The sequence below is a fragment of the Nothobranchius furzeri genome, chromosome 17, assembly GCF_043380555.1.
Source record: "Nothobranchius furzeri strain GRZ-AD chromosome 17, NfurGRZ-RIMD1, whole genome shotgun sequence".
Lineage (NCBI taxonomy): Eukaryota > Metazoa > Chordata > Actinopteri > Cyprinodontiformes > Nothobranchiidae > Nothobranchius > Nothobranchius furzeri.
This window is the reverse complement of record NC_091757.1, coordinates 29,288,617-29,298,879: the sequence shown is the minus strand read 5'-3', so window position 1 is coordinate 29,298,879 and position 10,263 is coordinate 29,288,617. Positions and strand designations below refer to the sequence as shown.

The 10,263-nt window shown below is 42.8% G+C and overlaps 1 protein-coding gene across 18 annotated transcripts in view; it reads right to left on the bottom strand.

Moving 5' to 3' along the window:
- Positions 1 to 608: 608 nt before the first annotated feature.
- add2 (adducin 2 (beta)) overlaps positions 609 to 10,263 on the bottom strand; it is a 40,972-nt gene continuing 31,317 nt past the window's right edge. For 7 of the 18 annotated variants that reach the window (XM_015971927.3, XM_015971929.3, XM_054731246.2 and 4 more), the window contains 6 exons: positions 8,094 to 8,342; positions 7,473 to 7,592; positions 7,302 to 7,388; positions 7,080 to 7,206; positions 5,257 to 5,340; positions 609 to 1,757 (listed from right to left, as the gene is read on the bottom strand). In XM_015971927.3, coding sequence (XP_015827413.3) covers positions 1,498 to 1,757; positions 5,257 to 5,340; positions 7,080 to 7,206; positions 7,302 to 7,388; positions 7,473 to 7,592; positions 8,094 to 8,342 — 927 coding nt within the window. In that variant the 3' untranslated portion in view covers positions 609 to 1,497. Of the gene's footprint in view, positions 1,758 to 1,900; positions 1,939 to 5,256; positions 5,341 to 7,079; positions 7,207 to 7,301; positions 7,389 to 7,472; positions 7,593 to 8,093; positions 8,343 to 10,263 lie in introns of all 18 variants that reach the window. The other 11 variants (XM_070546386.1, XM_015971939.3, XM_070546388.1 and 8 more) reach the window with 11 other exon arrangements.

Genomic DNA, 10,263 nt, shown 5'->3' with positions numbered 1-10,263 from the left:
TGCTGCAGCATGGAGCCTTTAAGTGGGGGATTTTGGTTTTCACAATTTGAACCTAGAGTGAACATTTCTCTTATTTTCTGGGCAGAAAAGCATCTCAGGAGCAATTATGCACCTAGGTGTTATTCAGCTCAGACTGAGACCATAAAGGCTAAGGAACCGTTTGCAGGTGTTCTGGATTCATTTGCTGGTCAGAGTGTGGCATTTTGAGTATTGGACCTTTTCAGAATATTCTAATGGAGAGTGAGTGTGGGGTTTTTATAAGCTGTAAGCCACAATCCTCACAAATGCACTGCCTGGTCAGCAAATAGAAAAATGCTTCTAAAGGAGGCGTCCCCTGGTGGACTGAAAGAGCGGCACTGAGGGAATGAATGATGTTTTTTTTAAACTGGTCCTGTCCAGTTGAAGCAGACATTGGTTGACCAGGGTACCATAATATTCCAGAGCAGGTTTACTCTACAGCTATAGGGACAAACAGGACAAAATGGTGGGGTCATTGTGATAAAAAAAAATAAATGGAATACGAACTGTTCAATAGTATTGTCCATATTTATAGTTGCGTGTGTGCGTGCGTGCGCGCGCCCAAGTAAAGACAAGAAGCTTAACCCAAATGAAACCAAACTGGATCTTTAATGTCTCATACAAGGTCACATGTACAATGGAGTAAATCAAACCATGAGCCAACACCAGTAACAGCTGGTCCAAACTAAAATACCACTGCAAAGAGGTATTTTGCACATGAATGATTTTAAATGAAATAAAAGTGGAATGTTTTGTCCCTTCAGTATTTCCTGGATTTAGACTGCATCAACAAACAAAAATATTTATCGTTTTTCCTTTTGGTTTTGAGATCTGCGTTCACACGGTAACTTACTTTTTAGCTAGCTGGAAGATTTTACCTTCCATCTTTTAACTTGCTTCCTTGTCTGCTGTATTGACTTTGTCACTCTGATGTTTTACACAAAACTTACATTCAGCAGAGCACAATCAGCAGCTATCAGCATTTTTCTATATGTACTGCACGCATACTCACAGATTATACCTGCAACATCTACCTGATAACTACAACCAAAAAGCTAAGAGATGCCTACATCCATGAACAAAAGTAACGTGCTAGAATATTAGTCTACATATGTTAGGTGCCTACTGGTGGATAATGGAGACGTTGCTCTTCACTGTGAAACAAATGTGTTAAGTCCTAATCCTGTTAAAGGTGTTAGCGTGAACAGAGGAGTAACTAGCTGATCTCCCAGAGGGTGAAAACAAGACGTGTACAAGTAGTGCCTCAAATCATTGATTGCTTCTAACCTGGGTCAAATAGTTAGTGAAAACAATTAGTGGAGCCTGCTTTAGATGAATCACCACATACATTAAAGTCAGGGTGGAGTAGTTGGTGGTACTGTTAGATAGGTGGTGAAATGGCTCTGAGTAGATCTGCTGTGGTTGACTCCATCTGCTGCTCCGACTTTGACATATTTCAGCAATGTCTGTGTGACCTGCTCAGGTCTCCACCTTCTCCTTCTGCTTCTTGCTCTTTTTCAGGAACGATGGCGGCTTGAACTTCTTTTTCTTCTTGGACGGGGACTTAGACGGTGAACCTTCAGGGGTGCCACCCTGCAGTTTAGCTGGCAGGGCGACAGGAGTGGTGGAGGTGTCGTTAGTGGAAAGCGCTTTCATCCCTTCCTCCAGTTCCTCTGTCGCCTGCTTCTCCTCCCCCCCTCCATTTTGGACAGCTGCAGGGTAGCTCTGTGTCTCCTCTGCTGTAAATGTTTTCAAAGAAACAAGACAAAAATTATTCAATAAAACTATCAGAGAGGTATTAAGGGAGTGGAGCTGCAAAGCTACATGACATGTCACTGCAGATGGACATGCTTGGGTTGATGAATGGTTTTTCTGTACTTACTCACTAGAGCGACAAGACCAAAGCACCAGATGTGTGTCCTAGAGACCCGAGTGGAGTAACACAGAAACAGACACAAGGAGACAACAGATACAGAAGATGTAGACCGGTGGAATGAAATGTGACAAATGGAACTCAGATCAGAAACGATAAATTAAGACTGGTGAAATAAAAATCCTTTCAATTTCGGTATTGCTCATGTTCAGAAACCCTCCTGCAGACCTGAGCCAAAGGTGTGACCAAGTCACTGCCTTGCAAGTCACAAGTCTTTCCAGTCAAGCCCAAGTCAAAGACAACCAAGTCAGAGTCGAGTCCAAAGTCAGTGATGTGGAAGTCCAAGTCAAGTCCAAGTCCTTAACTATGAATTTTCAAGTCATAATCAAGTCATCTGTCCAACTTTAATGATGTAACATGATGGAGCTATTTCAACCAAGGTTATTTAATCCTTTCCACAGTCCCTTTGACGCAGTTCCAGAGAGCATGAAACAGCCTCAAGGTCATGCATTCACTTCTAAACTGTTTACGTTCCAGCAATGAAGACAGAAGATGAAGACTCCTTTCTTTTCTTTTATTAAAAGCCAAAGAACTCTATTTTCAATAAAAGCTAATCAAAACAACTGTTAGTCAATAATAACCATGTGACTGATCTGTGAAATCACAATACTATGATTAATATTTTTTAATAAGTAAATGACTTATGCTAGCCACTAGACACGCTGATACACTAAGGTAAATAATCACATGACACATTGCTGTTGCTGAGCCAATCAGAACCTTCACGTCTGAAGTGTGGCGAGTCTCTGTGGTGTTTATTTAATCTGTCAGCTTTGATTCGTCCAGAATCATAAACATCCAGATTAATTAAACAGTCCAACGCCATTTTCAAGTTCAGCATTCAACAAGATCCCCTGAAGTTCACCGCATGCTAAGTGAAGTATGGACAGGCCATCCATACTCTTCTTTTTAAGCTAAGAACTGCCAAGCAGGGAAATCCTGTCGTTATCAACAAACAACGGTTCCATCAGAATAAAAGCTGCACCCGCTGACCCAAGGAGGGTCCCTTTTTGACGCTGTGAAACACCTGTCGCTTTTTACCTGGAGACTATCCAAAGACTGGTTTGTTGTGCTGTTGACGCTGTTTCATCGGCTCCAGTACCAGAGAAAGGTTGTGAACCTGGCATCCGGATCTGTACGGAAGTCTCACTGAAGGGTATGTAGATGCGACACAAATGGCGTCTCATGTTTTTATGACCACGGTTCAAACGTTGATCAGTTAGGAGCAAAACATCATCTCCCACTCAGACTCACTTCCCCAGAAACGGAGGTTCTGAACTGACATCGCACCAACACACACACTCCACCTCACATTTCATTCCAACAACATCCATCATTAGAGTTATAATAAATAAATTCCAGAAATAAAGCTTCTTAAAGCTTCATTTATTTGCTCAAACAAGCAGAAAGTTTAACTGAAACTGATCATAAACAAAGTGCTGCTGCATTTAGCAGTACAAGATCATCCCAGAACCAAGAATGATTTATGATTTTTGTTCATGTCGTGTCACTTTTGTGCTAAAATATCAAAAATGCTCAAGTCATCATCAAGTCAACAGATGTAAGTCTAGTCAAGTCACAAGTCATTGGCGTTTAAGTCCGAGTCACGTCGTAAGTCTTGATAGCTTTTATCAAGTCAAGTCAGAAGGCATTAAAATAATGACTCAAGTCGGACTCGAGTCGAAGTTATGTGACTCGAGTCCACACCTTTGCTAAGAGCCATTAGATGTTAGGAGCTGTTAGTAAGTTTCAAACATGAAGTTGGACCCTAAAGGTCTTACTGCATTAACCACAACAGCACGCTCGTTGAGAAGCTGCAGAAACACACTTAGACCATCTCAGGTCTGCAGAGCAGTGGCCCTCGTCCACTCCACCTCCACCGAGGAGCTAATCAGATTTGTTAGTTTATTCAAATGCTAACACACCAACAGCTGGGCGACTTTATTTTGTTTCAAACTGCTGCTGCCTGAAACAGAATAACAGTGATCACTGCAACTACAAATTACAAATCAATAAGTTTGTCCGGGTCAGGGAGGAGGTCCCGCCCCAAGTGGAGGAGTTTAAGTATCTCTGGGTCTTGTTCACCAATACAAGCGGCCAAAAGGAGATTTCTCTGCTGGGTGGCTGGGCTCTCCCTTAGAGATAGGGTGAGAAGCTCGGTCATTCGGGAGGGGCTCGGAGTAGACCTGCTGCTCCTCCACTTTGAGAGGAGCCAGTTAACGTGGCTCGGAAATCTGATTAGGATGCCTCCCTGGTGAGGCTTTCAGCACGGCACATTCAACCAGGAGAAGACCTAAAGGAAGACCCAGGACACGCTGGAGGGAATATGTCTCTTGGCTGGCGAGGGAACACCTTAGGATTCCCCCGGAGGAGCTGGCCCAAGCTGCTGGGGAGAGAGAAGTCTGGGCCTGCTGCCCCTGAGACCGGACCCCAGACAAGCAGCCAAAAATGGATGGGTGGGTGGGTGGAGTTTCAAATTCACAGCCATGAATGTTGATAATTTTGTTTCATTTGAACATATTTTAGTATAAAATATGCATCAAACCCAAGTTTTTTACTGAACACACCCCACTGGCTCAGTAGGTAATCTCAAGATGCTTTTATAGTAATTATCCCAAAAACCCGACAAGTGAGGGATGACTTAAAGATGTAAGACTTTAATATCGTCTGATTTTCTCTGTCTAGCTGCTGAATGATCTGAAAGTTGGTTTCTCTTCCTCACATGTTTGTGTTCTTGCCAACAGAGCAAATGCAGAACCAGAAATGTGTGAAAAACAGGTGGGCGGAGCAGCATTTTGTCAGCAGGAAGTGCCAGTCCACTGCCAGAACTGAACCTTGCTCAGGTAAACATGCAAAAACCAGCATTTTTCTCTTATTTGAAGGTAAATACTGAGAGTCGTGTTACTCCACCATTATTGTATTTTGGCATGCTTTTGTATGAGTTTGTGTTTAACAGCTCCTCAAATTTCATCCCACAAAATCTTTTCAATTACATAACAAATTATCTTCAATTTAGATTGAATTTATAAACAAATAGAAGTGTAAACCACTGCGATAGCAGACAGTCAGCGAGGGAAGTGTGACATCACTACACCATCTGCTACAGTCTAGTTATTGTATGTCCAGAACAGAGCCACTCTGATGCACATCAGAGGAGTAACAAAGCTGCCAGTGAGGATTCAAAGCGTGCAAGTTCAGAAGCAGCAGAGTCCGTGTGTGAGGCTCGGAGAAGGCTGTGGGTCAGCGAAGCAGGATGGGAGGCAAGCCGAGCAGACAGTCTGAGTCTGTGCGCTACCGAGCCTCACCTGAGACGGGAGTGAGGCTGGCCTCTGGGCCTTTGGTAGGGGAGGTAGCAGGGGAAGAGTCTCTGTCATTCTCCACCTCCTCCCCTACACACACACACACACACACACACGCGCAAACACACGCACACACACACACACACACACACACACACACACACACACACACACACACACACACACACACACACACGCACACACACACACGATGAGGGAGAGTGGGGGCTCAGCTGTGCAGTAAGTAGGTAGAGATGTGAGAACTTGTTGCACCACAGTCACATGTGAAACTTTGGCTAAATGAGGAGTGAGTAACAATAGCAACAAGGGGTGTGTGTGTGTTACTTATGTTAATAAATATTCTGATGGATTTATACAGACACTCGACGTGTAATGTCTAGATTAATCAACTCCACTCATGTTTCCACATTTGAAGTCTGAGAACTAGAATGTGTGTGTGTGTGTGCGTGCGTGCGTGCGTGTGTGTGTGTTCTGTCTTCTCGATCCCCTGTGAGACGTGGTGGATGGCTGCTTATACTGATCCAGGATCGTCTGGAGGTTTCTTCCTGTTAGAAGGGAGTTTTCCTCTCCACTGTCGCTACATGCTTGCTTAGTATGAGGATTGCTGTAAAATTTCTGACAAAACAAGTCAGTGACTTGATGTAATCTGCTGGGTTTGGCTTTTTACTGACTGGTTTAATGAGCTGAACTGTATTGGGATGTTTTACTTTGTGAAGTGCTTTGGGATGACTCTTTTTCGTGATTTGGCATTGTACAAATAAACTGAATTGACTCTAGGTGTGGGGCATAGTCTTTCCTGCCTCTCCACTTACTAGGATACCCTCTCCCCTATTCACACATGCATATCTGTAGTCAGTCTAACTACACTTAACACCCTTCTGCACCAACGCAAACTTTATTTTAAACCTGATTTGGATCTTTCTCGTTTCTACATGTCTGTGAGCTCAGATGGTTTTCTGCTTATTCTTTTGTTATTCATTATTTTTCAGGGATTTGTTTTAACATCTGGAAGTTTGGCGCCACCTAAAGACATACAAACCGTGGACAGAAGGGTGTTTGAGCGACTGCTCTATTCAACCTGACCACTAGATGTCAGTATGCATCACACACTGTTCCTTTATCCCAGGGATCCCAAACCACCTGAACAAGAACAGATAATTTGGAGGACATTGAAACTAAAAAAGCTCTTTTTTATATATTTGTATAGTTCATTGGTCTAAAGGATGATTTGTTTATGAAAAAATGCCATAATGATTTATTATAATTACTGTATATTTTTATTTTTTATGTGTGATACCCCCACCCCCCCACTCGTCCATGTTAGTCTATCAGTCCATGATGCCAGAGGTTGGAGACCCCTGCCTTGACCCATCCAGACCACACAGCATATACAGTAGGAGTCATTTTAGCTGTCAAATCTAAAGTAAAAATATGTTATATTAGTTCAGACACCAAAATAAGGCTGGTGAAGTCTAAGTATTAAATGCTCATGGACTTTTATTTTTGAAGATTTAGTTGAAAAGATGAGATGACGTAGTTTTAGCAGAACGTGCTCAGAAGGCTGGTGTTGGGTCTGAGTGGGTCAGACGGTCAGAAAGAAGCACAGGTGAAAGACAACAGAATGTTAGAAGACTGAAGCAATACCTGAATGAATCCTGGTATTTAAGCTAAATGTTCTTTACTCTTATCCGTTCATCGTGTTTCTGCTCCATAGTTTGGCTAAACAACATTTTCCAGATGAAAACAGTCATTTGATTTTGTGTTTGCATCATTCTGAAGAATGGTTCCTGAAAGACTGAACAGCGTACCATTGGTCCCTCCATCTTGTTTCTTCTGCACCTCCTTGCGGTACTCCTCCAGCTCCTGGTCTGTCAGCTGGTTGAAGGGGTTCGGAGGTTCTGGTTCTGGGGGGTCTTTGGGGGGACTCACTGGGGTCTGATGAACAAAAAGAAACACAAAAGCACAGTTTTTTTACGCTGAACGATAAATGGATGGGTAAATGTTCCACCAGCAGAGACAGTAAGACGTACCGGAGGACTGTCCTCTGTTATGACACTTGCGAGGACCTGAGACTGTGGTCCTGCTGTCTTCATATCCTGACGATTCTGCTGTCGGATCTGAGGACAAACATAGTTTTCTGCGTGAGTATTGATTTGACTCCATGCAGGAAGAAGAAAGGGAGTTGTGCGGGATGTGTCGACCTTGTTTCGTGTCTCGATGACTTCTCGAGGGTTGGTAAAAAGAGGCACGAACTGGTTTGGGGTTTCTATTTTGATGGCTGTGCTGCCAGACTGCGCCAGCTCTTCTGTCTTCAACCACTGCTGGAGAGCACACAGACATTAAAATGGTAATCTGTCTACAAATGTATGCTTTTTTTTATCCGACTGCCATCATTTAGACACAAAATAAAACTCCGCCACTGTCTTCCCTATTTTACTTTATTCCAGAAAGAGGTTTTTCTGTTTAGTTGTATATTTGTCCACCAGGGGGCAGAGCCTGCTCTCTAATAGTCCTCACAGAGCTGGTGGGCTTCCCTGCAATGCAGAGAAGAGGTGAAATAGGAGTGGGAGGGGCCAAGGAGGAGAGAGCTCCTCCAACTGATGTCAGAAAACCTCCATCATATGTATATTTTTTTACGTTTTTGTAACTTTGTAACCTCCATCTTTGCTGCAAGCTCCAAAGAAAGAAAAACCCAACCTCCACTACCTGAAGTGCTGCTTAAATAACCAGAAGGAATCCTTTATCCATGTCGTGTTCAGCTCTTCCTGTAGGAGCTGTAGGACTTCCTTTAGATTCGGTTTGATAGAAGTGATGACCCTTACAGCAGTGCGCTGGTGTCCTGGGCTTGCTTGTTCCTGACTGACTTTCTGGTAGGTGTTGGGGGTGTTGAGCCATCGGGTCCTCTCCTGCTGCTGGCGTTGGACAAATGGGTGCTGCCTCAGAGCTGGGTGGACACCATCATCATCAAACTGGTGGAAGGCTGTGACGGTCGCTGGGACCTCCACCTCCCTCCGTGTTCGTGTTCGCTCCAGCAGCACAGGGAATCGATAGGCGTAGCCAGTACGGTAGCCCTGGAATAAGACAGAGATGTAGAGGTTTAGACATGGTGACTCTAGAATAAAAGATTTGTTTTCTCCTTTTGGGTACAAACTAGCATCACTTCAGTTCTGGATGCATTAGTTCTACAGTGTTTCCATTCATCCTGGAGAGTTTCTGGTTTATTCTTCTACTTCACAAAACAGCTTAAAGGCCCCGTTAAACCACAGTTGCTGCAAACTGGATATGAATCAGCTGTTTTCCACTTGCAAACCACAGAAAATGTCTGATGATGAAACAATAAAAACACAGCAGCATTCTTCAAAGTGCTCTGCTCTGTTCACAAGATGCTACACAGGAAGTAAGGTGTGAGTGGGGGGGGTGGGGGGGTCCTAATGCAGTGACGCATCACTTGTGGGTTAGGAATTAGGTTTAGGGTTTTAATATATAGGGGTGATGATACAATTTCTTAATAGGAATGTGGGGTTTTATATGGTTTATTTCAGGTAATAAATGTTTATTACTATTGTTGTTTTTGTTGTTTACTTAGTTGACACACTAACTATGTCAGACTGATGGAGTTAAAATGACAAGAATCTGGAAATAACCACCGACTGATTTCAGTAATATTCAGCTAAATATCAGTCAAACCCAGTGGTCACGGCTGATTGTGGCATCAGACTAGCTCAGTATTTTTTTTAAGGTGATGGAGTTGCTAATGCTAACGGTTAGCTTCGACCAGTTGAGACGTTCTCTGCTGTTTCCTGGACGCTAAACCAACAACAGCATTTCCCGTTGTGAGTCCAGATGGGTGAGTCCATGAATGTTAAGTGACAGTGTGACGTCGATCTGTCAGGATTTTCTAATCCTGGAGTTTCACCGTCTATTATTTATCAGAAGCTAATGCAGGAGATAGGTGTAGGAGGTTATTTTCTTTTTCAGCCTGCATGAAAAACTCAGAGTGACTGATTTTAATCAGAAATAATCATTAAAAACATGGTTTTCCAGTGTTCCACACCCGAGTCTGCAGGGCCCAACGAGGAACTAATTTCTTTCAGAACTCAAAACTCAAAAACCACCTTAAACAAGTGCTCTATGTAACCTTTTACTCATCACGTTTGTACGTGACACTTTCATTAGTTTTCCCAACCAAACAGCATGAGTAACTGTGTGTGTCATAGCTGGTTACTATACCATGGAACTAATCAGGTGAAATGTCCAGTTTCTGTAACCAGCAACAGCTCATGCATACATTATTTCATCCCTGCCAAAAGGGCCTGTTGTCTTCTGGGTGTAGAGCTGCTAATCCCACCTTGTTACCACCAGTGAGGTCCTTTAGCAGCCACGGGACCTAAAATCATTGCCAGAAACAGCTGTTTAATGTAAAAATAACAAACGATTGAAAAAAAAACCTAATCATGGCTTTACTCTTTTGTCTAATTTTAGATTTTTCTGAGATGTCTATTTGGGCAAACTGAGATTACTCTAGCTGGATATAAGCTGATAGACCTTTTAAACTTAAACAGCAGGCCAAGCTTAAATCCAGCCATCCTAAAAGAGATTATGCAAATGCTCTGATGTTTCCTTGAGATATTCATATAAAAGATTTAAATCTACAGCAGAAGGAACAGAGCTATGATTTCTTTGTAGTCCGGTGCCTATAAACTCCAGTCTACCAGATCCTGATCTGTGTTGAACCTGCTTCATGTTCCACAACTAACTCTGGGCTCAACTTGTCAAATTAAACAACATTTTACAGATTTGGTTTCGCTGACTTCAAACATTTTTCTGGAGAATTTTTGCCATAATGCTCTTGACCTACCAATGGCAACCAATAAACTAAACGTTTTGTCCAAAACAAAAAAAAAGAATAAATGTAATCACCTCTAAAACATACAATCCTGGGAAAACCTCGTCCAATCATTGTGATTGGATCCTGAACCTGATCCGGCCAGA